Below are 12,294 nucleotides of genomic sequence, written 5' to 3'. Positions count from 1 at the left end.
TGGAGGGGGATAAGCTTGGGGATGGAGGGAGTGTCACCCTCAAATATGTTAGAGGGGGAAAGCTTTATAGTTTATAGTGGAATAGCTGTTAGATATTAATGGTATTTTTGGTAGTGTTATATAGGAGATGACTAATAGTTTGCTGAAATCATTTAATAGTAAATAAATATTGTTTAATATGATTTTTATTCTGTATGTTCAGGAAAGAGTCTAAATTGTTTTGAAACTTGGAGAGAAGTGAATTTGCTTATTATCTCTAGTTTATCTCTATGATTTATAGGTTGTAATGTCATCAAGCTAGACTACCCATTATCAAAATCTGTACTGTCTTTTTTTCCCATTGATTTGAGAAAGAAGCATCAATTCACTGTTCTACTTAGTTGTTCCATCTAGTTGTGTATTCACTGATTATTTCTTGTATGTGCCCTGACTGGGGATTGAACCTGTGACCTCGGTGCACCAGGACAACGCTTTATCCATTGAGCCACTGTCCACGGTTGTATTAAGTGACTTTATCTGTCATTTATGTCTCTATGTTTTAGTAGAGAAAGAAACTCCAAAGGAACTAGGCAATTTAAGTTTTAAATTTCTTTTTGGTAGGTATTTATTTTTAATCTGTTGTCTTAAGTTTTTAGATCCGTTCAGTTATGTCCATGCCACCTTTACTTTATGTACTATTTTTTTTTATGTACTATTCTTGAAAAATTTTATGAAAGGTATAACATTTTTATTTACATCTCCCTTCTGCCCTCCTCATTAGATTGGGGTAAGGTGCATCTACCAGGAGGTTCATTTCTCTCTGAGCTTTTGAGATTAACTAACCTTGTGTCTCTAGATTTTAGGAACCAAAGAACTCAGTTCATTAGCATTTCTGAGAAACCTAGATAAGCCCCAACAAAGGGTGTTAAAGCATCAGTGATATTGGGGACTTACCTCTTGTCTTTGTTGTTGAGAACAAGTGTAATAGATTCCTGAATATTCTGACGTTTTCCTGTATGTATTTTAAGGACAAAAACAAAGCATACAATCCTTGGACCCAATATCCCTTGTATTTTTTTTAGCACAGCCTACCAGAGATAGAGGCTTGGGAGATTTTTTTTTTTTTTTTTTGTATTTTTCTGAAGCTGGAAACGTGGAGAGACAGTCAGACAGACTCCCGCATGCTCCCGACCGGGATCCACCTGGCACGCCCACCAGGGGCAACGCTCTGCCCACCAGGGGGCGATGCTCTGCCCCTCCGAGGGCGTTGCTCTGCCGCTACCAGAGCCACTCTAGTGCCTGGGGCAGAAGCCAAGGAGCCATCCCCAGCGCTGGGGCCATGTTTGCTCCAATGGAGCCTTGGCTGCGGGAGGGGAAGAGAGAGACAGAGAGGAAGGAGGGGGAGTGGAGAAGCAAATGGGCGCTTCTCCTATGTGCCCTGGCCGGGAATCGAATCGAACCCGGGTCCCCTACACGCCAGGCCGACACTCTACCGCTGAGCCAACCGGCCAGGGCCAAGGCTTGGGAGATTTCTTGAGGGGGGTGTCCATGGCCATTTGGAGTTTACATACATACATACGTAAATAAATAAATATTTCTTTAAGTTGACGATTAGTCTTCACCCACCAGAATACACTAGAAATGTACCCTTTTGCTGTTTAAAAGAGTCTAAAATTTAATCTTCCTACTATATATGAATGCCCAGGTATATCAAACTTTATAGGCAAAATACTGGTTCAGCAGAAGATTTAGTTTGTAGGTTTCAGGATCTGTGGATTAGGGGATTTTATTGGCTAAGACCCCTTACCTTACCCAATTCCTATAACCCCTTTATTTCTTTGCAGTTAGCTGTCTGAGCTCTTGCACAGGGACAGATGGAGAAGTGAGAGGAAGGGAACTAATTTTAAGAGCTTAGTAAGCACCATGTTTTTGTATTTATTAAAGCTGAATTTAATGCAAATAGTACAGATTGCATAGGTTTGTAGGAGAACCAGAGACCAAGGAAAGATTTCTTGTTTTCTTTTTAGGCCTTCTCGTCTCCTTTTTGGTGGTGTACTGCCTCACAGATTGCAGAATCCCGCTCAGGCTGTACTGTAAGCTTCTGGCAGAGATGTCCCAGCCTGCCCTTCATTACCTGCTGGCAGAGGACACTTAGACCCCCGCACCTGGAGTGTTAGGTCTTCAAAAGATGCTTTGGGGTTAAGGCTGGAACCAATTGATATTGAAGGGTATACGTGATGAAGAGGGAGGTGATGAGGAGATACTATACTCCTGAGCAGCTGTGGTAAAATAGAAAATTGGAGTGGAAATCGGAAAGATCTAGATAAGTCCCTTTTCTTACGATGAAACTTGCCCTAGCCACTGTACCTTGTTTTGTCATGTATGAACAAGTATGATATTTCTGTTTTTCACAAACTTAAAAATTAAATGAGTATATGAACATGCTCCTCTGCTCACATTTTAAAACTTAAACTGTGCTCAGACAGCTTCTACTCTGAAATGATCTTTATTTTGAATGTTAGGTTTAAAGTAGGGGTGTTGGTGGCCCCTTCCTTCACTCATATCCCTGTTAATGTTTTCAGTCATTCTGACATTTACATGGTGAACAGTAGCATATAAAGAGAGTAGGCTGAGTCTTAACCTAACTGAACTCCATAGCCTACCCTGATCTCTTCCGACTATCAAGCAATCACTGCAGAGTAAGGGGTGAGTATATCTAGGTTTGGGCTAAGTAGGAGCCAAATGTGTATCTAGTTCCTACTTTTCTAAGAACAGGTCTAAGGAAGGGTGGTCATTGCTAGAAGAAGTTTGTCCAGCCATAGAGAAGATGAGCTTTGAAATGACAGAAGTATGTTGTTGTGGCTCATTTCTCAGTCTTTGAATAGAAACTGTGGATTTGCTATAAAAGACATCTAGAGCTTTACCTTTTTTATTTAATACATGAAATGCCAAGTTCATTATTGTGATATTTTTTGTTTTAAGCCACAAAACTTGGTATGTCTTGTATCAGCATGTGTTTTCAAAGGCCACTGTATTCTCCCCAAAACATTTTTAAAAATTGATGATTTTAGAGAGACAGAGAGAGGAAGAGAGGGAGGGAGAGGGAGAGAGAAGCATTCCTTTGCTGTTCTACTTAGTTGTGCACTCATTGGTAGCTTTCCATACGTGCTCTGTCAGGGATTGAACCCACAACTTTGGACACACTGACTGAGTTAACCGGCCAGGGCCTCCCCAAAACATTTTTAAACAGAAGACTCAAAGCACTTGAGCTACGTTAATTTTTTATTTATTTAGATGGTTGCTTAAAGTAACCAACTTAATTTCCTGTGAAATACTAATTCTTGGGAAAAAGAACCCCTTAAATACTATAATAAAGCTTAGGTAGGTAATAGAATTTAAGTAGTAAACTCCATGTTAACAGTTGTGCATGAGTGTCAGTATTTGGGAGATTCCATGAAAAAATTTGGTCAGCAGAAATTTCAGTGATGGCTAATGTTGATTATTGAATTGCCTTAAAGTTATTATTTTGGAAGTGCTACTTAAAGTAGACTCAAGTCAGTTAGGGCTATGTTCGCTGATGTCCGTTAGATTAAGACAAGTGGATCATAGCAGAGATCTTAATATCGGTCATCAAAGGGATTATCAGAGAAGCATCGAAATGGGAGCAGACTTCAAAATTAGTACTCAATTAAAGTAGACCAGCGAAATTAAGTTTGTAGGATAGAAACTACAGAATAGGGTTTAATTTTAAAGGCTTCAAAGATGATGCCTTCAAAATACATTAAGATAAACATCTTAATATCACTTTTCTCTAATTCAGAATGTGAATAGTTTTGGGTGGAGTTGGGTGGGATGTCTGTCTCTCCCCCCCGCTGCAAATAGCCAACCACAATATAGTGGAAAGGACAGACTCTGAGTCAAGGGGAAGCTAACCTCCGGACCTTAGTTCTTCGCCCTGCCGTGAACTGGGTCTGATACTTAACTTCACACGATTGCCGTGAACTGGGTCTGATACTTAACCTCACACGATTGAGGATTAAGGAGCATGTGAGGACCATTTTAGGAAAGGTAACGCTTAGAACAAAATTTTTAGTTCCTTTCACATCCTTACTAAAAACCCAGACACCTTGATTGGCGATTGTTTCAGTAGTCTTTTGTACAAAGAGAACTTTAATTTCTTGAAATCTGGGTATTGTGAGATTTTCCTTAAGGGGTAGGGTCACCAGAGAGCCTTGAATATGATACTGTTGCTATGGGTCTGAGACAGGCTGGCTCAGGAGGGTACAGAGTCGCCTTGAGTTTGTTGCCCTGTACAAACAGACCACTTTCTACTCACAAGTTAAATACAGTGTAAGAATCATTGGCAGTGAATAACTTTCCCTCGTTTGCGTTTGGGATGGTGCAATATTTATAGCTTAGGAAGCTAAGACTTTCACTTCATTGCAAACGGAAAATTTAAGTTGCCATGTTCATTAATTCAAACATTCAGAAAGTAAACACCAGCAATGACTAGACATGGATAAACAAGCGGAACCCATCTGGCTCTCAGAACAAACACTGGGAACCTGGTATGTTGTAGGGCTGAACAGTCACCTTCTCCGTTGAGATTTCCGTCTTTTTCATTGGGCCTCAGTACAAAGGCTCCTGTCAGACCAGGGTGACTGGGGATGGAAGGTACTTTCTGGTAGTTAATGCTTCACTGTTAGTGGAAGGGAGTGATGTTCCCATTTATTCCCAGTACTGGGAGGTATTTGATTTTTTTCTTAAAAAAATTGGAAACCAAGGTTCTTACATTTCCAAAGATGTTCTGGGAGGAGGGAGTTGGGGGAAGGGCAAAAGGGGTGTAATGGGGGGTAGGGTGTTATATTGAGTGGGACACTTGAATCCATGTTAACACAGTAAATTAAAAGTAATAAAAATTTAAAAAGGGTGAAAACAAATATTTTTGATAGGATATCTGTAAGCTCATTAAATCTTTTCCTTGTAATAGAAGAATAGTTTAAAATTCTGTAAATGTATTTCTCAGTATCTTTTTTTGTATTAAACACCTATATTGCATGAATTTTGGCATAGTAATTTTCAGGCTACCCTAGACAGATAGGTTTGTCAGAGTGACTAGAAGTGTAATGAAGACTGAAACACTGTACCACCTTTGTAAAGAACTGAAATCTTAGGGATTAGATTTAGTACTTAAACTTCTGGAAAACTAATTTTATGAAACTGTTTGAATATTGACTGCTCCTTCTTAATCTTGCATTGTCTTGATATGGGCACTACCCTACAGATGTTAAACTCAGAGGAAGGGTCATACTGCACAGTGGTAGTATGACAGTGATTTCAATACTAGAAAAGTGATTGAGACTAAATGTTAGATTTCCTGTGCCTTATTCTTACACTCAGTGTGTTTCCCAATGTCAGTAGTTCTTGCTACTTTAACATCAGAAATAAAGAAAGGAGCCTCTCCAGCACTTGATCATAGCTCAGGATGTGTTTCTTAATTTTTCATGGTTCCGGTTAACCTGAAAGGAAACAAAGGGAGAGGATGAGCACTAATTGACTAGTCTTTGTAACTGCTGGCTTGTTTCACTTCCAAACGAAAAGCTCTCCAAGGCCAGAGAATGCCCCGACTCTGAGAAGCCTCCCAGTTAGCTCCGTTCACAGAACACAAGTCCTGGCAGATGGAGTGGGGCTCGGTGGAGGTTCTGCTGGTGATACTGTAGTTTGATGATAGTTATTACCCCCCCCCCCCTTAAAAATCAAATCACCTTCTTCCTCCCCTGAAGGCAGTGTGATATAAAAATAGGCATGTCAGCAGAGTTTTATAATCCTTTGTAGATGTTAGCACCATCCGATTCACAGAATGTTGGGAAACGTTTCTGTTAGCAGATGTATGCTTGTTTTTCTCTGAGGAAACAGGATTCTAGTTGGGCAAACAAGTTAAAATGTTTCTCCTTATTAAAGACCTGACAATGCTATAAAACTCCTTTAGGACTGGGCTAACCTCTAGAATTTAGATGTCTGATGGTGTGTGTTGAACTTACATGTTTAGGGAAATAGTTTTAAAGTTATAATACAGTATGATGAAATTAACCACAATTGACTGAAAACGTAGTAAAAGTGTTTGCATAAGTAAGCATAGAAGAGTATCGAGCAGAATCCATGCTGATGGCGCATATGTGAATGTGCATGCCAGTACGTGCTATTGTACAAAAGTGAAAATATTTTGCTAAGTACTTTTCTTGAAAACGTGATTTTTTAAAAAGGCCTTCCCTAGCAACCCTAGTTCCTGAAAATAAAATGCAGTGTGCCTTCTCCCACATCTGTACGATCCTGTTCTGTTCAAGTATTTTGTTTTACCCTGGAATGCCTCTTGGGTTTAAAGAAGTATACCCAGTGCTTCTCCATTTTACTACCTATTTTTAGGAAGACAGTTAAGTATTGTGAGTTCCTTGGAGGTTAGAAACATCTCAGAGCCTGTTTTAGTATTGAAGGCATATTCATAGATACTGTTTCCTTTCATTGAAGTCTGTCTGCTGTCACCACTTAACCTCAAACCAGAAGTGACCACTTTTCTCTGGCTTTCACTGAGCCTTTGTCCTGTTGCAATTTTTTATTCTAGTCTGGAGAAAGTTACATGTTTGCTTACTTTACTAGGAAGTGGGCAAAAGCACTATCTCGTCTTATATGGTCAGTACAGATGCGTTCAACAGATGTGAAATGAGAACCCCTCTCTTAGCTCACCAGCTGATTGAAGAGCAAGTGAGAAACACTGAGCGCTTTCCACTAAATTTTCATTGTTCTCTGTGTAAGAATTTGGGAGTGTTGGGTAAAAATACATATTCTTAGACCTGTGGCTGCAAGTTGATTCTGTAGTAAAGTGTACTTAGAATTCTGTGTTTTAAATATATCTTTAAGCCTGACCTATGGTGGCGCAGTGGGATAAAGTGTCGACCTGGAAATGCTGAGGTTGCCGGTTCTAAACCCTGGGCTTGCCTGGTCAAGGCACATATGGGAGTTGATGCTTCCAGCTCCTCCTCCCTTCTCTCTCTCTCTCTCCTCTCTCTCTCTCTCTCTCTGTCTCTCCCTCTCCTCTCTAAAAATGGATAAATAAATAAATAAAATTAAATATATCTTTAACAACCCCAAATGATTCTGATTAATACAGGTGACCCATAAATTATCTTTGGAGAAACTGATTTATCTGGACGTTAGTATTGTAAAGGACTAAGATCTGTGTTTTGCCTCATTTGATTAGGGTACTCCATTGGTTGAGCTATTTAAGTTTATAGGATTAAAAAGAAAAGGATCAGGACACTGTTTTTCAAAATGTGTTTATTAAAGCTTGATGCTAATCTCACTCTTAATTTAAATAAATATCTTCTACCTTTCAGTGAGCATTTACCTAAATAGCTGAGAAAGTTAACGGCCTCTGCAGCTGTTTGACTATGGGTCTTGTCAGAACCCTAATCCTTTCTCCTACTTCCACGTTTAACAAGCCAATACTTGATTCTGATGTCATCTCTTAGGATTGGTGACTAACAGGAACACAAAGTGAAAGGTTGTTTTCATGCTAATATCCCCTAGAATGGTTAAGGCAGGGCTTTGGAAAGTTAGAGGAAGGCACCAGCATAGTTTAGTGGAATGCTGAGGATCTAATCTTTGGAGGTTACTAACTTTAGATTATATGAGGAGACTTTAAACTGCTGATGGCAGTGATAGGATCCCACCTGACCTGTGGTGGTGCAGTGGATAAAGCTTCGACCTGGGAATGCTGAGGTCTCCAGTTCAAAACCTGGGACTTGCCTGGTCAAGGCACATATGGGAGTTGATGCTTCCTGCTCCTGCCCCCTCCACTCTCTCTCCTCTCTCTATAAAAATAAATAAATTTTTTAAAAATCTTAAAACACACAAAAGAAACAACAATAAAAGAAACGAGAGGATCCAAATGGAGCAGTGGTTTTTTAAAGTGTGGCTTCCTGATCAGCATGAGCATTGTTTGAGAACTTGCTGGGAATGCAGACTCTAGAACCTCACCCAGATCTACTGGCTCAAACTCTGGGACGAGGGCTTAGCCACCTGGATTTTAACGAGTTAAGCAGGTGATCTGATGCACACTCAAGTTTCAGAACCAACGTAATAGAGTAAGGTTTGACGTTCACTTTCTCCTGTTGAGCCTTACAATTTTAGGAGGAATGAAGGACAGTTGACAAAGTCCACATGCTCCAGTGAAACGGAGACTTTGGAGTTAAACTGGTTCAGCTCTTGTTAGCTGGGTGGCCTTGAGCAGATCATGCTCTGATGCTGGCTTTCTCATCTGTAACAGTAGGGATGATAGCTGCTTCAGAGTGTTATAAAAGAGCACCTTGTACCTGTTAGTGCTGTTTCCCAAAAGTCAAATAATTGACAAGAATAAATAAGGTAAGTTGACTGATCAAAATAAGCTTCTGGTCAAATTCTTATGTCATGACGTTTATATGATGCTTAGAATTAGTTTTATAGCAATTCAACCTTTTCAGTAGTGTTCTTGTTTTTTCACAAGGCCGATAGGCACGCTTCAGTAGTTCAGTACTTGTACGTCCTTATAATTGTGAAGGTGGAGTAATTCATAATGGGAAGCAGGTCTTCTAGAGCATAAAAAGGAGCCCGTTACATGATTAGCAGCAGAAAGGCTAGTAAAGAATATACATGTGTTCAGGCTTACTCTTTCTGTAGTGATACTCTAGACCAGTGGTAGTCAACCTGGTCCCTACTGCCCACTAGGGAGTGTTCCAGCTTTCATGGTGGGCGGTAGCGGAGCAACCAAAGTATAAATAAAAGATAGATTTAACTATTGTAAGTTGTTTTATAAAGATTTATTCTGCCACGCTTAGCGAAATCCAACATAAAGTACTTGGTAAGTAATTATTATTATATGCTTTAACTTGCTGTAACTCTGCTTTATAAATTTTATAAAGTAAAGTTACTTCCCTACTTTATAAATCAGCATTACTGTGGAACTGGTGGGTGGCTAGAAAATTTTACTACTAACAGAGATACAAAAGTGGGTGGTAGGTATAAAAAGTTGACTACCCCTGCTCCTAGACTATGAAGGCCCTGTGGTTGAATTAGTAGTAATAGGATGTATAAAACAACACATTAACACACTTGACACCTTTATGGCCAGGCAAGTTGTAGACCTGGGGCATTGTGAGGACTGGCTCATAGGAAACAAAAAACAGCCCAGGCTGAGCTCTGGAGTGTAGGCAGAGGTTGTACGGCTTCCCAGGCATTAGGGCCTCACTTCATAGAAGCAGAGGAGCGCAAGCCAGCAGGAATGGACTTGTCCTTATTTGAGCTGGCCTGAGAAGGTACGTTCAGGTTAGACAAGTCCTTTTTCCCTGGTAAGTCCTGCCCCCTGGGAACGGAGATGCATTTTTTTTTTTTTTTTTTTTTTTTTTTTTTTTTAATTTTTTTATCAGGAAATTACACATCTTTTTTAATTATTTATTTATTTATTCATTTTTTTTTTTAGAAAGGAGAGAGAGAGAGAGGGAGGAGAGAGACAGAGAGAGAAGGGGGGAGGAGCAGGAAGCATCAACTCCCATATGTGCCTTGACCAGGCAAGCCCAGGGTTTCGAACCGGTGACCTCAGCATTTCCAGGTCGACGCTTTATCCACTGTGCCACCACAGGTCAGGCCGGAGATGCATTTTGAGTGCAGAGATGTCCTTATGAGAACCAACTCACTACAGAAGAGTATGACATTCAAGTGCCCTCTTAGCGATCTTGTCCTGGTGAATTACTTTCGGAGGCAAGAATCAAAAAGTCCATCTTTGCCTTCTATTTAGAGAACAAAGATGGGTTAGTTTAATGTGACTTGTTTGCTGTACCTGTGAAGCTTGAAACAGTTGCTCGAGCTAGGTTTGACCTCTGCCTCAGTGGACTAATACCTTAGTTGAAATGTTCTCTGGGCAGCACTCCCTGATGCGCTGGTTCTCCAGGGGCTCCGTGCAGCCGTGGCCTGCCTTTGCAATGGCTACTTGAGCCAGGCAGAGTGCTGGCTGGCATCGATGAAGTGCGCAGCATGTCGTGCCTTGCCATGTGGGCAAAAGGCCTCTGACCGGGGTTCAGTGGGGGACTTGGTGCTGGAGTGGAGAAGGCTAGGCCAGGGTTCAGGACAAAGGAGGTCTCGATCTATCAGCCGTGGCCAGAGCAAGTCACACGGCATGGTACCTCATTCTCCCTGCCAGTAAAGGAAGGTGTTGACCCGGACCCAGTATGCTTTTCAGCCAACCTTGAGAGAAACAGAACTTTCACTGGCAGTAGAGCTTTCTGTCATGAAGGGAAAGTGCTCTATCCATGGGGTCCCATACATAGACTCCTTGAAATGTGGCTAGTGTGGCCGAAGAGCTTAAGTTTTAAATTTTATTTTACTTAGGATGAAAATAACTACAAGTGGCTAGTAGCTATCATGTTGGACAGCATAACTAGATAGAATTTAGGTAGGAGCTAAGAGATTCAGGTTTAGATTGTGCTTGGAATATGGGTGGCTAGGACTCTTAGAACTTAAAAATCAAAACAGGTGTAAATGTGGTGTGTTATGAGTTAAAATAACAGTCTTCCTCTGTATGCTTACATTGCCTTAGCGTGGGTGACATTCTAAGAGGACTTAAAATGCTCAGGAACTGACTGGTGAGTCAAGTTGTTTACCAAAGCAGGTGGGAGCTCAGCCCGTTTGCTGTTTCACTTGACCCCTTTAGTACTCCACAAAGATGAACATTTAAGGCCCTGTGGATTGAATGAATTCTCATTTTAGCTCAGCATCTCTGAGGCAGGTCATGTCTGTTTTGTAGGTGACAAAACAAATGAACTTACATTTCTATGCACCTTTATCCTTTGAAATGGTTGGTATTGGCCCACAGCTTCATTTGAAATGACAAGTTTTTAGAATGTTGCTATAACAAGAAGTTAAATATGTATTTGTTAAATTGTATTCTGTAATAAGTGATAATCTAAGACCGTAAGGCCAGAGACAGCACTCAGGAGGTTAAGTCACCAAAGGTGCTGCTGACAGTTCATTGGCTCAGAGCTCAGCTCTTACACCCCTTTGAGTCTTCCTCATTTACATGTTCAAAGTAGGCTGCGTCATACTTACAAGCAGTCTGGCCCACAGTTAGCTAGGTGGTAGTCTGAGGACCCTTGAGATAGTGGGCACAGGAGGTCTCAGACGACACCTTGAGTAGACTGCTCAACCACCAGGAACGGATCCGGTGTCCTTCAGCGTTAGCTTCAAATTCCCATCAGTTATCTCGGGGTTGGGGAGAAGAAATGGAATAGGGATGAAATAGCCAATAATTTGAACATTTCCTGTCTCTACCTTACCTTTGAAGAAACTGAGGCTCAGAGGTTTATTAGGTTTAACTTTAAAAAAAAAATTTTGTTTTTATTTTTTTACAGAGACAGAGAGTCAGAGTGAGGGATAGACAGGGACAGACAGACAGGAACAGAGAGATGAGAAGCATCAATCATTAGTTTTTCGTTGCGCATTGCGACACCTTAGTTGCTCATTGATTGCTTTCTCATATGTGCCTTGACCGTGGGCCTTCAGCAGACCGAATAACCCCTTGCTCGAGCCAGCGACCTTGGATCCAAGCTGGCGAGCTTTTTGCTCAAGCCAGATGAGCCTGCGCTCAAACTGGCAATCTCAGGGTCTCGAAACTGAGTCTTCCGCATCCCAGTCTGACGCTCTATCCACTGCGCCACCGCCTGGTCAGGCAGGTTTAACTTTTAAAGACCCTGAGGCTCAAGGATGTGTAGTTTGTCAGTAACCCACAGAGCTGTGAAGGCTAATCTAGGCCTATCTGGTGTCACTACTGGAGTTCTTAAATGTGACAGAAAACAAGGTTAAGTGGAGCCTAGGTGACTCACTTGCCTCCTGGGAATTCTGGGTTGTGGAGCTACTACTCATGTAGTGTCAGACCGGAGGCTCAATTCCTGGAGCACTCGCCTCTGTTTATAGTGGGTCCTTCCCAAGCTGTTCTCAGTGCCTCGGAGGCCCTGCTGCACTTGAACGTGGAACCCTTTCCCTCTTAGGGAACACTTGCCTGCCTGTGCGGCAAAGACCCCTGGGTGATTTCTTTATTAGCAGTTCAGCTTGTGCTTTGGAGCCATTTGTTCCAGAAATCAGTAAACCTCTCTTTATCTGAGTACTCAAGAAAAAAAATCTTTTTGTTAACCAAGAATTAACTAGAGCCAATTCCTCCACCCCACATTTTAAAAGGATCTCTGAAGTTTGCATATTTACTAAGGAATTTCTTGGGAGGTGGTTAACAGTATG

General features: G+C 41.2%; 1 protein-coding gene across 2 annotated transcripts in view; it reads left to right on the top strand.

Moving 5' to 3' along the window:
* TOP1 (DNA topoisomerase I) overlaps positions 1-12,294 on the top strand; it is an 83,414-nt gene that overhangs the window by 6,214 nt on the left and 64,906 nt on the right. The window contains exon 4 of one of the 2 annotated variants that reach the window (XM_066387810.1): positions 2,007-2,072. The exons of the other annotated variant lie outside the window; for it this stretch is intronic. Within the exon in view, the coding sequence (XP_066243907.1) occupies positions 2,007-2,072 (66 nt within the window). The remainder of the gene's footprint in view (positions 1-2,006; positions 2,073-12,294) is intronic. 2 annotated transcript variants of the gene reach the window in all.

Source organism: Saccopteryx leptura, chromosome 5 (genome assembly GCF_036850995.1).
Source record: "Saccopteryx leptura isolate mSacLep1 chromosome 5, mSacLep1_pri_phased_curated, whole genome shotgun sequence".
NCBI classification, from domain to species: Eukaryota; Metazoa; Chordata; class Mammalia; order Chiroptera; family Emballonuridae; genus Saccopteryx; species Saccopteryx leptura.
The sequence above is the reverse complement of the archived record's forward strand: the minus strand, read 5'-3'. Positions and strand labels throughout refer to the sequence as shown.